The 21,406-nt window shown below is 43.4% G+C and overlaps 3 protein-coding genes across 4 annotated transcripts in view; 2 read left to right on the top strand and 1 right to left on the bottom strand.

Annotated features, from left to right (window-relative positions):
* The window catches only part of LOC119904475 (zinc finger protein GLI2-like), a 79,567-nt gene extending 62,713 nt beyond the window's left edge, over positions 1 to 16,854 (top strand). Inside the window, exons 6-14 of one of the 2 annotated variants that reach the window (XM_038722197.1) lie at positions 2,912 to 3,113; positions 3,559 to 3,751; positions 5,047 to 5,157; positions 7,132 to 7,272; positions 9,314 to 9,463; positions 10,017 to 10,181; positions 10,915 to 11,193; positions 13,134 to 13,482; positions 13,818 to 16,854. In XM_038722197.1, the coding sequence (XP_038578125.1) occupies positions 2,912 to 3,113; positions 3,559 to 3,751; positions 5,047 to 5,157; positions 7,132 to 7,272; positions 9,314 to 9,463; positions 10,017 to 10,181; positions 10,915 to 11,193; positions 13,134 to 13,482; positions 13,818 to 16,039 (3,812 nt within the window). In that variant the 3' untranslated portion in view covers positions 16,040 to 16,854. Of the gene's footprint in view, positions 1 to 2,911; positions 3,114 to 3,558; positions 3,752 to 5,046; positions 5,158 to 7,107; positions 7,273 to 9,313; positions 9,464 to 10,016; positions 10,182 to 10,914; positions 11,194 to 13,133; positions 13,483 to 13,817 lie in introns of both variants that reach the window. The other variant, XM_038721468.1, reaches the window with a different exon arrangement.
* The window catches only part of LOC119910112 (nucleotide-binding oligomerization domain-containing protein 1-like), a 1,078,472-nt gene that overhangs the window by 454,645 nt on the left and 602,421 nt on the right, over positions 1 to 21,406 (top strand). The gene's annotated exons all lie outside the window — the stretch shown is intronic.
* Positions 1 to 21,406, bottom strand: part of LOC119881802 — a 727,332-nt gene that overhangs the window by 384,893 nt on the left and 321,033 nt on the right. The gene's annotated exons all lie outside the window — the stretch shown is intronic.

Here is a 21,406-nt window from a genome sequence, read left to right as displayed (position 1 = left end):
GTGTGATGTTTATCTGAAGTAATTACGGGGAATTATTGTGGGAAGATTGATTGGTTATGTCTGAATCTTAATGGGGTCGCCACATGTGGGCAGATGTCAGAGGCGTACACAGCTCCTCGTGCAGACACAGAGACCTTACCACAAGAAGTGTTTTAAATGAATCCTCTTGCTCAAAAGGCAGAATGAAACCTGATTTTTGGACTTGACAGACAGCTTCATTAAAAAAACCCAAAATAAAATAAAAAGACTCTCTTATCCTTTTTGTCTGTAATCAAGTTCTTAAAAATTATGTTTGTGAAAGAAACAAGTGAAAAATGATTTCAACTTGAGAGTTAAAGTTCATTTTTGTGGACTTTCTATTCCCTGGGCTTCGCCTTTCAGGCTACAGGCTACAATAATAATGTAATGTATGTTTTGCATTAATTACTGTGCAGTAAAGAATAGTGATCTTTTTAGGGAGAGTGTTTATGCTACATATAACATTCGTGTATACATCGACATGAATGTAAGTTAAAGCATGATGATGATGATGATGATGATGATGATGATGATGATGATGATATAGAGATGTCCCTGAAAAACATGATCTTTTAAAGACTCTTCTTTGATGGTTTAAAGCTGACAAACTGTTTTATTAAATAATCATTAAATTACAAAAACCATCCTATTGGCATCAGTTCCATTTATGATGAGCTACAAATCTTAGTACAAATATTTCTAAATGATTATGAATTTGATGAAATTGTGAATATGATGGTGAATAAGTAGTTAAACATTATGTACTGCAGGTGATTATAAAGCCAATTAGCACCAGGTGTTACAGTAATGGTACCGATTTCCGACTTCCTTCTGAGATACACTACCGGCCAGAAAATTCTTGAAACAGGTTGAAATGTTGCTACTTATTTAAAAAAAAAAGTTAAGTTTTAGGACTCAAATATGGACAGACATTTCTGAAATGAAACAAAACGTAAACCTTCTTCTGTTAGTAATTTGTGTCAGTGGGACAAATTTCAACCAGCTGCAGGTGAGTTGTTGGATTTTTTTGCTGCTGTTTGTGGCACCTCGCCTCCGACCATATCCTCTGCCAGGCTCAGTTTCCATCACTGAGAACAAATTGTTTACTGCACTTATTGATAGGGTTGATCTGTGTCCGTGGGGTTTGAGTGTCGCGAGGAGGCTGCGGCGGCATCCATCACGCCCGTCCCGGCTGGAGCCGAGCGAGCCGCCAGCTCTTCGATCCTGAAATAGTGACACGGGCCGATCCAAAGAAGACGACAGAGTGATGAGGCCTGACTTGTTAGATTTCAGAGAATTGTTATTCTAGATTGAGAGTATTTAGAGTCTCGCAGGGGAGCGGGGGATGTCTTAGGATCAGATTTGAAGGGATGTGCAGCATTTATCACCTCTGTCACATTACGACCAGGGATCTGTGGAGACCTTTGAGCTCCAGTCGGCTTGAACAGGCAGCATTCAACCTTCAACATAAACCTCCTAAATGGGAATTAACAGGATTTCAGTGGTGTTTTTAAGATTTCTTCTTTGTAGATGTATATCTTTAAAAACACCCCACAATGTTTTTATTTTTTAAAAAGGCTCAATAATTTCCTAAAACAACTGGTTACTGTCAGACTAATTCGCAAATGCGTGTTAGTCTGGAACCTCTCTGTTCATTTTCAATTTCCAACGGGCGCAGACCAGAATGCCCCTGGATGCAACCAATCAGAGCAACAAAACATGTGATGTAGCCCCAACCACACACAGGTTGGGGTAGAGTTGTAGTCAAGAGCGCCCAAACAGAGACCAAGTCAAGACCAAGACCAGAGTTTATCGAGACCGAGACAAGACCAAGACTTTTAGGGGCTGAGACCGAGTCAAGACCAAGACCAGAGTTTATCGAGACCGAGACAAGACCAAGACTTTTAGGGGCTGAGACCGAGTCAAGAGCAAGACCAGTTCCCCACATTACATGACACAGAATAAAATGTGGAACGAGATCACAGGTACTTCTCAAATTGGTCTGAAAGATCCACATTCCCATTAAAACACCCACATACAAACACTAAGAGCTGAAATCAACGTAAGCATCTTTATTCAACGCTCCTTTTCCATGTTTACCATCGCGGGGAGGGGGGGGGTCGTTAACGGAAACAAGACATGTTTAATTAGGGTTATTGGTTGCATTTGAAGCAATAAGTTTTACAGCCAGTCAAAGTTAAGATGTTAACTAATAAATCAGACAATGCAAAAGCAGTTTATTTATGTTCCCAAAGTTATGGTCTCGACCGGTCTTAAATCCTGAGTGCTCAATGTCCGAGACCGAGACAAGGCCGAGTCCAAATGCGGTCGAGTCCAAGACGAGAGCAAGACCATCAAAAAGTGTTCTTAAGACCGGTCTCGGGTACTACGACACTATGTTGAGGCGGTGCTTGGTCCGTTTTCACCAGGAGAAAACTGGCATCCTGGTCATGAAGCCAAAACAGCACACTAACAGGTGTTTGTGAAAACATTTGAGGAAGGAAATCACCAACACAGTAACACAATCTTTATTCATATTTGATCAGCATCACCTAGTGTGACAGTTTGATCTGAGTTTTGCGAGCCTGTTGCGTTGTGTTGGACGGACCTACAACCTGATTGGCCCGGTACCTGCAGGCGAGGTCTCAGAGGCTTTTAACAAACAAACATAGTTTTTTATTCTCAGGATGAATCCACATGTGGTGCTGCAGTCAGTATTTGGGGCAGCAGGACGGTGTGTGTGGCACTGAGTCAGGATAAACTACAGCGTGTGTGTTCATGGTGAAGAAGGAACATGTGACCCAGTGCAGCGGGATGAGATGTAGCTCTTATTAAAAGTAACTCTGGATGAGCTAAAATTAAATCACCTGTTGCCTCACCTGTGTGTCCGCAGTGTCGCGGTTCCCCAGCCCCAGACTGACGCCCAGGCTGAGCAGGAAGAGGGCTCTGTCCATCTCGCCGCTGTCGGACGCCAGCATCGACCTGCAGACGATGATCCGCACCTCGCCCAACTCGCTGGTCGCCTACATCAACAACTCGCGCTCCAGCTCGGCTGCCAGCAGCTCCTACGGACACCTGTCGGTCGGAGGGCTCAGGTAAATCGTTTGTTGTTTTTCAGAGGGCTGACATTTGGCACGGAGGTCAAGTGTGTGTGTGAAAATGGGCGCGGCAGTGGGAGGGGCCTATCGCAAAGTAACATTCATGTAACATGACACACACACCCTTAAGCCACGTCCCCTTTCATAACTCATGAACCGGTTCTCGTAGACTCTAGTGGGGGGGGGGGGGAACTTCCTTACATCTTTGTTTTGTTCCCTCCCTGATCACTTCTTTCCTTAACTCTTCAGTCCTATCCTACCTCCTACTTTCTCCTTTCCCTCTCTACTTCCCTTTTCCCTTATCTACCTCCTCATTTCTTTCCTTACCTTCTAATGTCCCCAGCTCCTTGCTTTCCTGCCTACATCATTCTCCCATTTCCTTAGTAAAAACATGCAGGAGCGATGAGAATCTGATCGTCATCTTCTTTTTTCCTCCTTGCAGCCCGTCCTTCCCCTTCCCTCATCCCATCAACCCCATGGCCTACCAGCAGCTCCTGTCCCAGCAGCGGGGGCTCAGCGCCTTCGGCCACACTCCGCCTCTCATCCAACCTCCGCCCACCTTCTCCAGTCGCCAGCCGGGCCTGGGCCTCTCCTCCCTGCCCGCCTCCGCCCACAACAGCGACCTGCCGTCCAAGGTAAAAACACACGTATTTTAAAGCCTTTTATCATATTAATTTGCTCAAATGCAAATTTTGGAACAACAAGAGTTATTCCAGAAAGTAAAGAAAGGATATTTGAATGTTTTCCCGATTTAACTCAACTTTTTTTCTAAAGAAAAGGTCTAAATTTAAACGCAACAAACTTTTTATCCACATTTGAATAAAACACTTTTATTTAATTTCCTGAGTTTGTCCAAAATATAAATTTTTGTTGTGTAAACTTAAACTAAAGTATATCAAATCTGTATTCTGCCCCCACTTATTGGTCTGGATTTCCCTTTTATCCTTTGAAAAAGTTTTTAATGTTCGAATTACACAGTTTATGTTGACCTGACATGAAACTGATCATTACAGAGTTAATGATAAAAGAGAAGTTCATCATCTTTGTGAGATTTTACAGTGTAGTGCAGCTACCTGCCTTATTATTTCTTGTTTAAAGATAGAGACATATACATTCAGAAGGTTAAAACAGGTTGAAAGAATAGAAATAGAATTGAAATACAGACAGAAATCAGGAGTCTTAAGATGAAGATAAGTTTAACATTCGCCAGATCTTGAAGACCGGCTTCTGTTTGTGTTGCTGGAACATTTACACGTTAATGTTTATGTGGTTAAGAGATTTAAAATAATTTAAGTTTGTGTACTTTAATGCACTCAGTATTAATCACCCCTCCCGTTGTAATTTAAACAATTTCTCTGTGGCGTCTGGCCTCCAGGTATTTCTCGCTGGCAACTTCTGAAACAACTATGTAATAACCAAACCTGGACTTGAGCTGCTCCAGTTTCCAACTGTTTGCTCTCGCAGTGGATTTAGTTTGCCATCATCTTTTGATCTCAGCATCATCACCCCCCCTCGCTCGGTTGCAGCGTACTGGTGTTTTGATTTGCGGTGTCAGCCTCGGCACATGTAATCAGTGTGTACAGCGTCCCCTCGGAGGTAAACTCTCGATGGGGGAGGCAGTTTGGAGGGAGACCCATCATTTCTCTCCACCCACACAGTCCCAACTTGGTTTTGACTTTTTATCCTGTCAGCTAGTCGAGTAATTGCTGACTCAGCCCTTAATTACAGATGTGTGTGAAAGGTCAACGAGTGCATGGGAAGACATTCATGTGTTTCTATGACTTCCATGAAATAATAAAATCAATTAACAACCACCAAAGAAGAACATAAGTCTCTTTAAATCTTTGATCCTCTGATACATTAAATCTTATATGAATTCTTCCACCAGATGTGAGATTAATCTTGAATTTTCTCTTCTTTCTTTAATCAGAACCTCAGTGGAGACTCAGCAGTCAGCAGCACAGTTGACCCCATGATCACCAAAAGGTCAAAGGTCAAGACTGAAGCAGAGGGGTTGAGGCCGCTGTCTCCTTGTTCACCGGTATGATAAAAAAAACATCATATTTCACAGTCAAATAAGTCTTTTACTAAGAGCAGGATCAAATTTCAAATGGTAAAGTATTTCTTATGTATCAGTGTTATTCTTTCATAAAACCTCTGAGGAGTTATAGTGTGAATCCCTAAAATTAACAATTTAAACATCAAACCTTGGAAGACGACTAATGGCGTAAAATTATGTCTCTATTCAAAGGAAGTCTGGTAAGAAACTTCAGATCGTAGTTGAGAAAATGTAGTTAACTTTGTGACCCTGTACGCAGGATGAGCGGTTGATGATGGATAATTATTATGCAACAGTAAACTTTCAGCAAATATTTTTCTTCCAAAATGACATGATACAGCAACAATTTACACTGACTGTAACTGAGACAATCAGAGTGAGGAACTTTTAAACACTCATTTTACAAAGTGAAGACTTTGTTACGAATTTGGGATATTTTTTGGAAAGTGAAGATATTTTTTAGAAAGCCAGGATATTATCTGGATAACAAGGACATTTGAAAGTCAGAATATTTTGGAAAGTGAAGAGGGTTTTGAGAAGCGAGGGTGTTCCTGGAAAGCAAAAGGAAACTTTTGGACAATGAGGACATTTATGCAGAAGAGCTGACCTCCTGCCTTTTCTTGCCATTCCCCCTCTGCGTCCTGATCCGTGGCGTGACTCGCGGCCCAAGGGACCCGCTGCCTCCCGTGACCCCCTTGTAAAACGCGTCTTCGAGTAAAAGAAAAAGTCCACCTGATAAGAGCTTTGCATCCCCCCCCCTCTCCCTGGCCACTGTAAACTGTGCCAGAGCACTTCATTTTCATGAAATATTGGCCGGGCTTTATTGTCATCTGAGGAGCCTTTTTCTCTTTCTTTTGACAAATTTGCAGCTCCTCTCCAATAGCGAGGCAGGTTTGGGCTTGATGCATGGGGACGGCGGTGCGCGCAGTCGTCTTGGGGCCACCAGAATTGATGAAGATAGCGTGCGTGGGGCAGACAAACATGCTGCAGTCAGCACGTTGTGTGTGTGTGTGTGTGTGTGTGTGTTGGTGGAGGCGTACAGGAAGCCGGGTGGGACAAGCTGTGTGTCAGTTTCTGTCTTTTCTCTCTTTCACATGCGTGTGAGCTCCTGTACAAACGTCTGTGATGACAATTTGACATTTAAACATTGAGCATGAGGACATTTCTGTCTGTGTAACAACATTTTTGGAAAATAAAGTAATGAATGAAAGTTACTTTTTTGAAAGACTGGACTGTATTTTGGAAAAAAGGACATTTTTAAACGTGAGAAAGTGCAGGTATTTTGGGAAGTGAGGACATTTTGGAAGATAAACACATTTTTATGTTTGAGGATATTTCTTGAAAGTGAAAGACATTTTGTTAAACTTGGGAATTTTTTCTTGGAAAGTGAGGACAATTTGTCTGGTCCTCACTTCTTCTGGTTGCAGCTCACACGTACAGAAGCAGAGACGTGTGTTTATTCCTTGCTGTCAGTAGAAGAGAGATTTTTGGACTTTTTAAAGCAGTTTTAGCAGAACGGTTGCCACCTGTTGAAAGAGAGTCCTGACCCTACAGTCTGACTTCGAGTGTGAGTTTTCTATTGTTTGAAACACAAAGATCACGTAGTGGGATTTTTTGGTTGGTTTAGGTTCACGCTGCCTGATTACAAGGGGAGCAGGACTTGTAAACAGACGCCACGTGTGTGTTTGTGGTGGAGGTTGTCAAAACAAATCTGATTCCAACATCTTTAACTTTAGTGAAGCGTGATGGACTTGTGTGCGCTTTAATCTGTAATTTACAGTCTCTGGTGTCCTTATCAGGTAAAACATATGAACAAAAAGAATATGAGTCCTAACAGCTGACACTAAACTGTTCCACGTGTGTTTGGTGCAAACACGCCCTCAGTGTGAAGTATAAATCACCTTGTTTCAGTTCGTTTTAACCGATTTTCAGGGTCTTTTGATCTGGGCTTCACAGAACCATCACGGCAGCTTGTCGGACCTGAAGGACGACGTGGATCGGGACGAATGTAAGCAGGAGCCCGAGGCCGTTTACGAGACCAACTGCCACTGGGAGGGCTGCAGCAAGGAGTACGACACACAAGACCAGCTGGTCCATGTAAGTGTGTGTGTTTGTACACGTTCACACTGCACTATTCGTCTTGGATCAGATCACAGATTAATCATCCTAAAATAAGATATGACTTTGTTTTATTTGCATTTTTGCAGCGCATGCAAAGATAACTGAGGCTCAAAACCACATCTGGCAGCTCTTATCAGGAAAGACAGAGTTAAGATTACTTCCTCAAACCACTATCCCAAACCTGAAGGCGTAACTCGAGATAGAAAACACTTGAGATACCTGGATTCTGATATGAATCTGGATTCTCTGTTTACATTTAATCCTGGGAGATGCACACTTTCCAACTGTCCAAACCATCATCAGTTTCGCTCTTTCCCCATCACAGCAAGCAGAGTCTTGGTTAAAAGGGTCTTAGGCATTCCACACCTCCAGTGAAGCAGAGAGAGAAAAGAGGGAGCAGGGTGAGGGGATTACTGAGGGTCTGGGGGGCCAGTTAGGGGGGCCCGTTGTTCGTCATTCATTAAACTTAGATTCTTCTTTCTGTCTGAAGAAAATCCCACATAAACCACCTCGCCGCCGCCTGACCTCTGACTGTTACAGCTGCTATGTGTGGCATTTTAAAACATCAGTGTTTCATTGGCAACATAATTCTGATGCTTTGATGTGATTCCGGTAAACAAATGAGACCGTGGTCGAGATAATTGCCAGCAGTATTGTTACAGCGCTATTGTCTTCTCCAAATGAAGACCACATTTCCCATAAACTTCATAATTTCCTTTCCTCTCTTTGGCAGCGCTCCACCGGTTTTCTCTTCAGGTTTAAGGATGAGCATGCAAGGAATCGATCACACACACAGACACCCTGAAAGATGTAACCTATTTTGGAAGAACAGTGCCCTCTTCTTCTTGCAAAAAATAGCGAAATGCAAAGAATTTGGTGCCATTGTGTCTTTGTAGAGACAAAAACCACAACCTAGCCTCACAGACCGTGTCTGCAACCTGCACTTAGCCGGAGAGATAATTTTCTTCCGTAACTGTTATATATTCTAGATTCATTAAACATAGAGGGAAATATTTCAAACCTTTTCTTCATTTTAATCTCGGTGATTACGGCTTGTGGAAATCAAAACTCCAGTATCTCAGAATAAATAATTTATAATACAGAAATGTTGACCTGAGAAGAGCTCTAATCAGCTGCCGATTACTCAAAACACCCGCTAAGGTTTGAGCCTTTAATCTCCCAGTCAAATGAGAGACACTGTGTTAATACGTGAGCTTTAGAGGTCTCGGTCGGTGTATTTTTGTTACTTTGGACAGAGCCCGGCTAGCTTATTCCTACGGTTTCTAGTCTTTGTGCTAAGCTAAGTGAAACAGGTCCCGAGTCCAGCACTTGAGATCCATCTGAACATCTCACTTTTGGAAAGATAAGCAAATAAGCATGTTTACCAAAATGTGGAACAATCCCTTTAAAAAAATAGGAGGTTTAGGACACCAGAGACAGAAATGACATGAGAAGGAGATAATTTTTGCAGTACCACCGATTTTATGTGACTGCTAGAAAATATATTTTAGTGAGAAAGTGGTATATGTACCAAAATGGAAATAAGCCGTCTGGCTTTGTTGTGTTTTTATCCTTTTGACTGTATCTGTAGCTGCGGTATCTCTTACTGGAGGCAGCACTTCTATATTCACAATCAGTAAAGAAGTTCAATCAATCAATGTAGATCACATTATTATATCAGGTCTATTAACTCTTAACTGTTCTCAAGTGAAACAACATAAAGACACTGCCTTTAAGAAAATTACATTGTGGGAGAAGATCTGGATTTCACTCTTAAACCCGACTTTCATTTGGGCTGTTATAAAGAATCTATGCGGTCCTAATTAGTGGGACTGTAACACTTTTCTCTGCTGCAGCCCTCCTTTGAGATTTACACTGATAAGATGGATTTCTACAGAAAGATCCTACCGAGAACAACATGAGAGCCTCTTAGTGGACAACTCTCTCCAGAAAACCTCTCATTTCTCTGTGTGTGTGTGTGTGTGTGTGTGTGTGTGTGTGTGTGTGTGTCCCACAGCACATCAATAATGACCACATCCACGGAGAGAAGAAGGAGTTTGTGTGCCGCTGGGAGGACTGTTCGCGGGAGCAGAAGCCCTTCAAAGCTCAGTACATGCTGGTGGTTCACATGCGCCGACACACAGGGGAGAAACCACACAAGTGCACGGTGGGTAACGGATGGCCTCGGCGCCCCCACGGGTCCCGACGGGCTCCCGGAGGGCGGCAGCTCACACTCTCTAAACACTGGCAACCGTACGTGATTCTGCACACGCGAGTACACATCTAGTTTTTTCACAGATACTGTAGGTACAACACACACCCCGGGGAGGCAGGACTGAAGATTTCTTTCTTCTTCTACTCATTGCAGATTATATAAATACATTAATCTTACAGCTACTCTTTCATCTGGGGTGGCGTTTGTGAAAACATCTATAAGAAGTAAAATACCTCAAGGCCAAGAGGTTAAAAATACTTGTACTACTGCATATTTTGAACTGTGTTCTCTCCAAAACGACTCACACGATCAGCATTTGTCAACAATAGGTTCATTTATGCAAAATTATCCCTTAATTCCCTTACGTACAAACATGCCGCTGTCGGACAGTTGAGATGCTGGTTGTTAAATATTCGCAAAAATATTAATGATAAATGGTCAAAGTGTTCCTGTCAGAGGCCAAAACAGACTAACGTTGGCGGGGGGGTTTTCTGTTCCTCTGCAGTTCGAGGGCTGCTCTAAGGCCTACTCCCGTCTGGAGAATCTCAAAACTCATCTGCGCTCGCACACCGGCGAGAAACCGTACGTCTGCGAGCACGAAGGATGCAACAAGGCCTTCTCCAACGCCTCGGACCGAGCCAAACACCAGAACCGGACACACTCCAACGAGGTACACAACAAGACTTTCCTTCCTCACACACTGAAACTTCACACAGACTCCTTTATAGAGAGCTCCATAAGAAATTCTCTCAGAGAGCTGACGGATGTGGCCGAGATGAAACTCTGCAGAGAGGGACAGGAGTTCACCTTTAAGTGCGGCCTCCTTTGTATCAGCATATCAGGCGGCACAGGAGGATAATTCCCTTCCTGTTTCCCGTCTGCTTTCGCACAGGTGTGGACGACTATGTTTATGTGTTGCTTTGTCTGCAGACGTTTGTGAGTAAATAATGACGTGTAGACGTGATGAGCATGACCCACAACGCATTAGGGCAAATCATGCTCGGCGCCTCCACCTTCCGCCCTGCAAAGTGAGACCACCTGCAGACGGCGAACAGAAAATGAAATCTGGAAGCGTTTCAGAAACCTGGCTGCTTATCCTTCAGTAGGACTGCAGAGTGGGAATTCACACGCTGAGGGCTGTCGTACCACACACACACACAGATGTGCACATATACAAGCACCTGTACATTTACTATATGCATACCTAACTCAGTGAAATACCTAGAACCAGCACACTTGTAATCTCGTATGGCAGATAAGTTACTTCAGATCGATTACAACACAGAGAAATGTCATTGTTGATTTATTTAAACGTAAAAAAAAAGGTAAGTTTGATCACAGGACTTCTCTGAAGTAGGTAGCTCAACTTTGATCAACATCTGTATATTTCTTTGTATCTGTAGAAACCCTATGTATGTAAGATCCCCGGCTGTACCAAGCGCTACACAGATCCCAGCTCTCTCAGGAAGCATGTAAAGACAGTCCACGGCCCGGATGCCCACGTCACCAAGAAACAGCGCAGCGACCTGCCACCGAGGCCCCCGGGGCCCAGGGAGAACGGCGAGAACGAGACGGGTAACGGAGAGAGAATCCAGAGGGAGGACAAGATATCAGACAGCAGCTCCCCCAGAGGCATAGAGGACTACCTGCACGTCAAATCCATCAAGACTGAAAGCTCTGTGGTAAGAATGATCAAATTTCAAGGAACAGATAGAACTTTTTTAACAATCAATGATCATAAGTTTTTCTTTTTTTTTATATATACTGTGCAAAAAAGAATACCACATACCACAGACACTACGCACACAAATCATAAATATATTGAATACACTAAACCGAGCAGCAGTATATTCAGTGTTGTGGGTGGTAAACTATATTAAATTACTGCAGCTATTAAGGGGAACAGACTAAAATGCAGGATACTTAATAGAGAGTATTAACATTGCTCTTTGTTAATAGAAATATTAAAGTATTGAGTTGTAGTCCGTCAGTCCTGCATGCCTCTTTACCCTAACCTGCCTTCTGCTTGCTGCTTGACTGTCTACATTTCTCTCCCTTTTCTGACTTTCCGTACGGACAGACCTTGCTAAGGTGAGCTCTCCTTTGGCTTATTATGCCACCTTTCACCATTTTACAGTACACCATCTTTTGCCATCTTGCAACGTCTTTTGCCATTTTACTCTGTCAACCATAAAGCAGAATTAAGACTGGTGTATTGTTGAAGCTTTGGTTTTTCGGGGGGGGGGGGGTCCATTCCCTTTCTTGTGTTCACCGTCTTGCAGAAAATGAAGGCTGACCAAAAAACACAGCTCTTTGTGGGCAGCTGCAGGAGCTACGCAACTGTCTTATCCATTAAGGGATGTTTACCTATTAACTACTGACTTGTGCATTGCTTAAAATGCAGATACTGTATAGCATTTTGGAATCACACTGTTTTTTATCAGCTGCAGCGGGGTTTTGTTTCCTGTAATACACTCACACTGCATGTCATCTTTGATACCGTGCATGTCACTTTTCCTTTACACATGCAGTTTAAATCTACAGTGGAGACCTACTGAACACATGTCAGAGAGCCTGAACGTGATAAAAGCCACTCCAGGATTAATATTCAAACATTGGGAATTGGTTTTGGAGCTCTGTGCAAACAGAGCCAACTATCAAGCTGTGATCAAGCTTTTTAGCTGTGAATATATTAAGAGTGTGCAAAGAAACAGAGGCTGGTCAGGGCCAGGGATACATTTATCTATCATCTTCCTAAGGAAAGAGATATGAGGGATTATTCAGAATGTTGAACCATATAACAAATTGATTCCCATTTACTCCAGTATAAATAAATATTAATGATATTACTGCAGAAAATGTCAAAAAATCTGCTTGACATCTCATAGTCCTGAGTTGAAGTATCAGTAATATTAGCTGGAAGGACATCTGGCATATGTCAGAATTGGAAAACATTATTACAACTTCAATCATCAGAACAATGATTTCAGAGTTCACGTGAAAGCTGAATGGTACTTTTTTGTCTTTGTTTATTCTTGCCCACTCACATAAAGTACATGATAAAACTAAGAAGGATTTTTAAAAAGGCAATAAAATCTTGTCCATGTGAAAGGAACAAAACCCCAAAGGCTTTTTACTGGAAATCTAACTGAAACATTTCGGTGTGACAAGAAACACTTCTTGCTCACCTAAATGTTCAGAAGAGCCTCCACCCTCAGAGTTCAGTTTTAGAAAAAAGAAACGTGATCACATCTTGTGATGATTGGCTTGGCACTCTGGCTCGGGCTCAAGCAGCCTTTCATCCTGCCCATTTCTAATTCACAGACAGACTATGACAGTCTGTAATCTGTGGTGCACCCCCACCTCTTCACCCCATCCCCAAAAACACTCATTATTTACAGTTAAGCTGGGGGAGGATAAAAGATCCAATGATTTACTGTTCTTTGTGCCATGTTAACCATTGTTCCACTTTTGTTTTTCAGTACAAACAGTCGAGTCTTTTCATCGTTTCTCATGCTCTTTTTATCTTGTCCACTCTCTTTCTTCTCTTTCTGCATTTCCTCCATCACTCTCTCTCCTTCCTCTTGATCTTCCCATGTCCCTGATCCATTCCTCTTTCTAGATGTATCAGTCCAGCCCTGGCGGTCAGTCATCATGTAGCAGCGAGCCATCACCACTTGGCAGTGCCACCAACAATGACAGTGGAGTAGAAATGGCGGCGCACAGCGGGGGAAGCCTGGGGGACCTCACCACCCTGGACGACCTGCCCTTTGTGGAGTCCTTGGGCTGTGAAGATTCCACCGGCGGGGTCGCGGTGGCCGGTCTCTACTTCCGAAAGCAGCTCGGCACCAGCCAGCGCCTGGAGCATCTGAAGAAGGAGAAGCTGAAGACAGTGAGGGACTCGTGTCGGTGGGCAAGCAACCCAACACCCCTGGTCACCGGCACCAAGCTCCCACCCATACCAGCAAGCGGTGAGTAGAAAGAAAAAGAGCTCCCAATATAACAAGCCACCTGATATTCTCCTTTGAGCTCAGGTTTGGTTTCTACCAACTCCTTAAAGAAAAATACCTGAGTCTTTAGCTTCATGAAGTTCCACTTTATCTAACAGCTAGTTGCTAAAACTGTTTAGTGGTGACATGGATTTGGTTATCAGAGCTTGATTGCTGTAAACTCCAGAATACTACTGTCGGAAATTAGGTTAATGAGCGTGTTTAGACTGTAGGTTAAATGGCTGACACTAAACAGCTCCAAAGAGCTGCAGAGTTGGTGAGAAAAGTGTCCAACATTTTAATCTGTTCATTCACAGGGTCCCTCCTGGAGAGTCCAAGTATGGGTGGTTGTCCGGAGTCCTTCCCTGGTTCCGGCTTGGGTGATCTGAGTTCTGGTAAAATGACTCTGTTGGACCTTTCAGAGCGCCGTGACAGCACCACCAGTACCCTGAGCTCAGTTTACACCCTCAGCCGCCGCTCCTCAGGCATCTCCCCTTGCTACTCTAGTCGGCGCTCAAGCCAGGCCTCGCAGTTTGGAGTCAACCGCCCCAGCAACCTTAGCTCTGCCGACTCTTACGACCCCATCTCTGCCGACATCTCACGGCGCTCCAGTGAGGCCAGCCAGTGTGGGGGAAGCAGTGGAGGATTAGGAGGGTGTGGCAGAGGGTGCTTACCCAGCCCTCTCAGCCTGACCCCAGCCCAGCACTACCACCTCAAGGCGAAATACGCTGCTGCCACCGGAGGTGCACCACCTACGCCTCTTCCATACATGGACCGAATGTGTCTGAAGACCCACACAGCCCTGTATGGGGACTCCCAGGAATCCTCCACCACCAACAAAGGCCTGCTCTCCAGGCAGTACAGCAGCTACACCACGCGGAGCATGATGCCCCATGAGGTCCCGTCTAACATCCCCCGCCGAGCCAGTGACCCTGTGAGACGCGTGGCCACAGATTATGTCAGCCAGCCACAAATGCAACGCTACAATAGCATGGGCGTACTGAGCGGAGGGGTGACCATGCAGCCCCATCCGCCTCCAGCAGCGGATCGCCAGCTTTTATCCCAGCAAGGGGGCCTGGATGGCAGTCTCCACCGCTACCCTTACAGCCTGCGACAGCCCAGCATTTCGGAGAACGTCACCATGGAGATGATAACACGTGACATCCCTGAGGAAGACCTGATGCTGTCTGACCTCGGCACTGAGAACCAAGACACAGCCAACAGAGTGTCAAGTAATCAGCAAGATTTCCAAGGAAACCCTGACTTCCAGCAGCAGTCGTACTATCAGAGAAGGATGGCCGTCATGAATACCAACATGAACCAGCCCAATCAGGTTTTAGCCACCGCCAACATGAGTCCAGGGCAGCAACGACAGATGTGTCCATCTTCACCGCGGGAAAGTAAGGCCAAATCACTTGCTCAGTGGAACAAAGTTTCTTCGAGACCTTTGGATGCCGGCCAGCACTTCTCCAAACCACAGGTCCGAGGGAACCTGGCTGTCCTCCAGCAAAACCAGAACTTTGGATCATTTCACAACAATCTCAGCTCCAACCAACAGATGATTCAAAACTTCATTAAGACAACGCAGCAGAGATGCAAACAGCTGAACACTGAACCAGGAGCAAACTGCTTCCAGCAGCAGAGATTCCAGCAGTCGTCAAATCTCACTGGAGCAATTAGCTCTCAGTACAGGTTTAACAAAGGCATCAGTCCTTATGATAAGAATGGTAACACCACGTATCCACCATGTAATAACACAACAGCAGTCAATGGGAGCATGCTAAGCCCCACATGCAAACAGGAGCCAGTTGACTTAGACACTGTTGACATGCTCTTTGCTGATGCTGGATTTCAGCCTGTGGAGGTTAAAATTGAGGACTGTGATGGATCAATCATGATTTCAGATCAGCAGAACTGTAACATGACCTCCCAGAATCCCTTGCAAACTGGGAATCCGAGCCATCTCCAGCCAAGGCCACCGACAGAACCTAAATCTATAAAAAGGCACCTTCCCGGGCCAAAGGTGATGCAGCAAACAAGGCACCCAAGTAATGCTAACCAGGATGATGCTTCCAAATTACCCAGCAGTGGAGTTCTAGGACTTAACTGCAGTAGCAACTCTGATGACCATGCCATGTACTACACGGGGCAGATTCAAGTATTTGAGCCTAACGGGAACTTGGGCCATCATGTTTCTCCTGTGGTGAATGTACCTCCTTTTGAAAATGATGCAGTGTCTTCCAGTTCAGGAAACAACCAGGCGTCAAGAACTGTAGACTGTAATGCAGCACTGGAGCAGGCGCAGATAGACTTTGATAGCATGCTGGACGATGGGGATCACTCCAGCCTCATGTCAGGAACCTTGAGTCCAGGTCTGCTCCAGAGCTTGTCCCAGAGTTCATCTCGCCTAACGACGCCCAGAAACTCGGTCACGTTGCCCTCTGTGCCGATAGCAACGGGCAACATGGCCATTGGGGACATGAGCTCGTTGCTGACTGCTCTGGCGGAAGAGAACAAGTTCCTCAACTTGATGTCTTAACCACATGTCGTAGTAAACTGTTTCCCCCGACAGAAACGTTTTTGCAGAATCTTTGGACACCTGATGCACAATAAACATTCAACCAACTTAAAAACTGACGTGATTGTGTGCCAAAAAGCTTCTGCAGTGTGTGACTCATTTTCTTGTACAGTCTCATTTGTTAATTATTTAAAATGGCAATTTTCTATCTTTTTGAAAAGCCGTATTTCTGTTTTTTCGCCTTAGCTAGTAAATATGATGTAAACAACAGAGTTATTTCAGTTGTTGTACAGGACTGCATTGAGATCAGTTTACTAAGTGCCTGGCTCAGCCAAAACATGTGCACAACATGCATATGTTTACATTTAAAAAGGTGCAAATGCAACCAGGTAATTATCTGATACCTACATACTTGGAATGTACCATCACCACCAACTTGTTTTACACTGTAATTTACTTGAGCTGAACTTTATTCTATATCAAGTTGCTCATTTCTGCTTGAGGAGCAAACTGATTATAACCTTTTCTCCCCCTCCGTCATCACAACATTTCAAGTTTACAGTCACTGTCCTTGGTGAGCCATTATTTGATTGCTGCATTACTGTTGAGATTAACTTCGACATCTCAATGTCAGGCATCAGAGACTTGATTTGTGCCGGAATTATCAACCCATGCATAAATTGGTTGTGCTCTTGCAGCGAGACGAGCATAAGACATCGGAAGAGAGAATCAGACTTTTTTCTTTCGTACATTGTTGTACCAGTTTGTTGTGCTGGCTAAATGTAAATATCATTTGTACATTTTTAAGAAATACAATATTGACATTGATTTTTTTAAACAAATACTGTTTGTGTTGTCCTTCATACAAATGTTTTTGAGGTTAGACGAGTCCAGATTGTCAAGAATAGGATCAGAAAGGTTCGACAACAGATCTTTCAAAATGAAGAACAAAATATGTTGTTTCGTATTGCTTTTAAAAATCCAACTGAGAGTTTTTTGATTTTACGTCCATCTCTTCAGGACATCATTTGTTAGTGTTCAGGATTCCTGATCTGCCACCCTTATGGTTAGGGTTTGTTAGAAAACTACTTGGTCAGGGTAAGATCATAGTTTGGGTTACGAGGTTATTGAGTCTTTGTCATGATGGTTTAAAATAAAAATCCTTTTTATCTTCTTGGTTAAGGAAGAGAAAGATCCTGGTCATGGTAAAATAAAGTCAATTGACCGGTAGGAAATAGGAAAAGCCTGTCAAAATCACCCATGTATTCATCCCAACTTCCTCCCTACAACGTTTTGCAGAACTATAACGAAGCTACGTCATGCTACTTCCTCCTAAAAAACGAGTCATAACATGGCCACTCGCTGTCAGTTGTCTTGAGCTGCAACAATTAGTCGATCAACAGAAAAGTAACCAGCAACTAGTCTGATAATCGATTAGTTTGTCAAGCAAAAATGCCAAACGTTCAACAGTTCCAGCTTCTAAATTGTGAGGATTTGCTGTTTTTCCTTCTCATACATAGTAAACTGAATAACTTTGGTCACTTCGAGCTTCAGGAAATTGTGAAAAGCATTTTTTTATGTTTTAGTCACCAACCAATATATTGATTGTTCAAGAAAATAATCATCCAAATACTCAATGATGAAAATAATTAGTTGCAGGCCTTCATAAATCGTATTTAGGCATTTGAACAAACAACTGATGTCATTTCAGTTAAAAAGTCTTTCAGTTTGAATTCACTAGCTTTATATAAACAAAACCAGGCTCTGGAAATGAGACTGCTCTCGTAGCTCAGCTGTGAACTCGGCCTGTTTCCCAACATGTGCTGTCATCCACTGCTTCTTCTTGTAACTGAGTAAATATTATTATTCATCAGGCTGTCCCTTGATTGCTTCCTGTAGAAGGAGAAGTGTTGATCGCTTCAATAATTCAACAACAAAACTTTTGTCTTTGAAGCCACGTTCCCGCACCCTTTGCCGACAATGCACTTTCCTCAAACCTTTCTTGTTGAATCTCAGACTGAGGCGCCACACATTCTTAAGACGTTGCTCGACCTCTTTCAAGGCGGCTTTGAAATAACTTCCCCTGACCTCGTCTTACCTCGCCGGCAAGAGCAGGCTTGACATAATGTAAATTCTCACTCGGAAGCTGATGAAAAAGGACGCTAACAGGAGGGGAAAAGGCTAGACGCATGCAGAGCGGCTGCTGCTGCTGCTGCAGTTAGCCTGTGTGTACTTCAATATTAGCTCTGACAGAGCGGCCCAGAGGACGCAGCTGCTGAAACCACATAAAACAAAAGCAGCTGAGAGGAGCGAGAGGTTCCGGGGACGCAGAGCTGAGCGTTAGCGAGAGGAACAAATGATTTTAGTCTGTCAGGGAATTCAGCCGAGGATACGTTTGATCTGGAGTTTGTGATTGCTTCTGCCACTGGAATTCCTTATTCTCTCTGAGATGTGAAGTGGGAGAGAAAATAGCCCGGGGCTGTGAAATCCAACCAGGCCCCGAACAAGAGGTGGAGATAAGACTTGCAAAGATCATGCATTACCAGCACCTTCATTTATTGATGGAGATAAATGAGCGAGAAAGATGAAAGACGGGTTTCAGCACTCATCATCTATAAATTCATAGATTATAAATGTAATTATGGTTAGTTATAAAAGAACAGATATCAATCATGGAAATGGGATGTAAGTAAACTCCAAATAGGATGATTATAGAGGGACATTTTCTAGCAGATAGTACTTTTTTAAATTTGAAACTATATCCTACTGTGGCAGTGCAACCCAAATTCATATTAGGTATTTAACCTCTTCATCCAGAGGTTCCCCATTTCCAGGGTAGTCATCCCTCAACCTCAAACAATGACGTAGTGCATGTGTGAATACCTTAAGGTTATAACTATTATGTTGTCGTTTTGGAGACATGTAGGCAGGCCTGCCCACAGAAATAACTGGGTCCCTGAAAAGGTCCAGTAAATGGGACCTCCGGAAATCTGTTTTAGTCATGTCAACGCATGCTGTGCTCTGTCTCCATCTCCTACATAAACACATACATGGCATGCGGTGCACTGGTTTTAGTTTGACGTTGCGTACGACAAACATTACTCATACCATTTTCAGGAGACGGGGTTTTCGTTATGAAACAGGCTATATTTTACTAAACCAACATTTAAAAAAAAATTATTTATTGTTATTTTAATACGTAATGTTTTTTTGGCTCAAAATTAAATTTGGCTATTATTGCTTTTATTTAGAATGAACATCATTAGCGCTGGACTGCATGGGCCCCCCTAGCAGCTGGGCCCCTGAATGCTTTCCCCTTTTTTCCCCCCCTTATGGGCGGCCCTGCATGTAGGACACACATTTTCAAGGCATTTTTGGAGTCAAGTCATTTTTATCTCTTTCGCCTCATTTCACAAATTACACATTTCCCTTAAGGGCCTTTGCAATCGATGCAGCATTAGACAAAGGGACAATATTTCACTCAGTAAGCCTCCTTGACACAAAGGCGTCTGTCCATATTGTGACATTGTGGTCCAAACATGTGTCATTAAAGCACTTTGAATGCAATCATTTTCAACTACAGCACATATGATAGAACTTTGTATCATGCTGCACAAATTCTCTTTTAGGTTCAGTAACCGCGTTTTCTGTTTTTCACCTCGTGAAATGAAAGATTAGACATCTGTTTTTATGCTGTTATTAAGGAAATTTATCAAAATCTACTGGTTACTGGTGGGAAATGCAACATTTATTGAACATACTTTACCTCCTCCTGCAGAAGTCTGTGAAACCATCTCATAGTTTAAACTTTAAACCTCGCTGGCCTGTGATTAAGTAAACAGAAAAAGAGATCCATTAGAAATATCAGCAAAGAGCTAATGTCCCATGCCAAATACTGTAAAACAACAAAAAGGCATCCCATCGCTGAGTTTTATTTTTATTTTTCCCTTCTTTCTATGTCTATGTCAGGTCATTAAGTGGTAAGTGCAGAGTCGGGGTGTCCTCATGGCCCACGGTTGAGGCTGTGAAGACCGTGAACCGCAGCATCACTAATTCAATAGCAATCCAGGACCTTTGTTGCAGGTCACTCCACTCATTTCCTGCTTTTTAATAAAGACATCAAATTGCAAAAAATAAACCCGCAGACAGCTCTGACTAACAGACTCTGATGTTGAACGGTGACATGGATGAACAAAAGGATCCTATTAATTTGGCAACTTCACTTAAATCTGCAGGCCTCAAATGTCTGAGCATCCAACGGGCATGTGTTCACATCATGAACTTTCCCAGACTTCTGACCCCAGCAAGAGAAAGAATACAGAACTAAACCAAACATCAGTCTAAGATAATGCCCCCAAAAGATGAAAACTGAAATCACAGATCTCCAATTCAATCAACAGTTAATTCAGTGGAGCAAACGCTGGAAAACAAAATTGCCGGACCTTTTTCTGATTTTCAAAATGAACACAGATTAAATTACACATTAAGCTACTTAGCTAAGTCGTCTCTAATCAGCACTTTAGGTTTTACAAGCCGAACTCCTTGCGGGGCAGTAAACAGGCCTGTCTGCTGAGAGTTTAAAGGGCTTCGGAGGAATGTGTTTTACAGCGAGCGCCGCATTCTCCGGCATCTCTCTGGGCTTTGCGTTAGAGAGACTCTTTATGAGCGACAAGGTTTTCAAAACAAATGTCAACGCAGCTGTCGGCAGCCCAACGCACAAACACTGCCACCTACAGTAGAGAATCACCTTAATTTAATCTTCAGTCAAACGAGAAGACTTTCCCGTCCACCTTAACGGGCCTGTGGCTGATTGGCTGAGCAGTACAAGAAGGCATGGAATGAAAAATCCATCCATGAGTGGAGGTGGGAGAGAAAATCCATGAGGAGGTTCACCCACCAACACCGACTCTCAAGGCCTGTTACAGTGTCAAGTAAGTATTTTGAGTATTTATATTTCAAAATGGCTTTATTTTACCATCCTGTTAAACACTGAAACACGCCTTTGGCATATTTAAAACCTACATCCAGTGTTTTCTGGGCTGACCAGTTAACCTCTGCCTTTATACTACTGCGCTCGACCTTGTTTACATTTCCAAAAGTGAAATGTTTACGTACTAAGTGGGTGGAATGTAATAATTTCTCCCTCCTCCAAGAACACGAGTAAAGGAACAGTCCTCTACAAAGAGCAAGTTTATCCAACTCCAGATTTCTGTGGGTTTCCTCAGACACCATGCAAGCAAGCAGCGCTCCCTCTCTGAATGATGAGATCCCTCTCACTATCATAACACACTGCTCACACGCTCTCAGAAACATGTTACATTAAGGAAGCTAATGGAAACTTACCACTGACCTACAGGCTGATGCTGCAGTGCAGACTTTGACATGATC

The sequence above is a fragment of the Micropterus salmoides genome, unplaced genomic scaffold (assembly GCF_014851395.1).
Source record: "Micropterus salmoides isolate LMB-PRFRI ecotype aquatic unplaced genomic scaffold, ASM1485139v1 Ms_hic_scaffold_1, whole genome shotgun sequence".
Lineage (NCBI taxonomy): Eukaryota > Metazoa > Chordata > Actinopteri > Centrarchiformes > Centrarchidae > Micropterus > Micropterus salmoides.
Note: the sequence above shows the minus strand (reverse complement) of the source record. Positions and strands in the feature narration are given on the sequence as shown.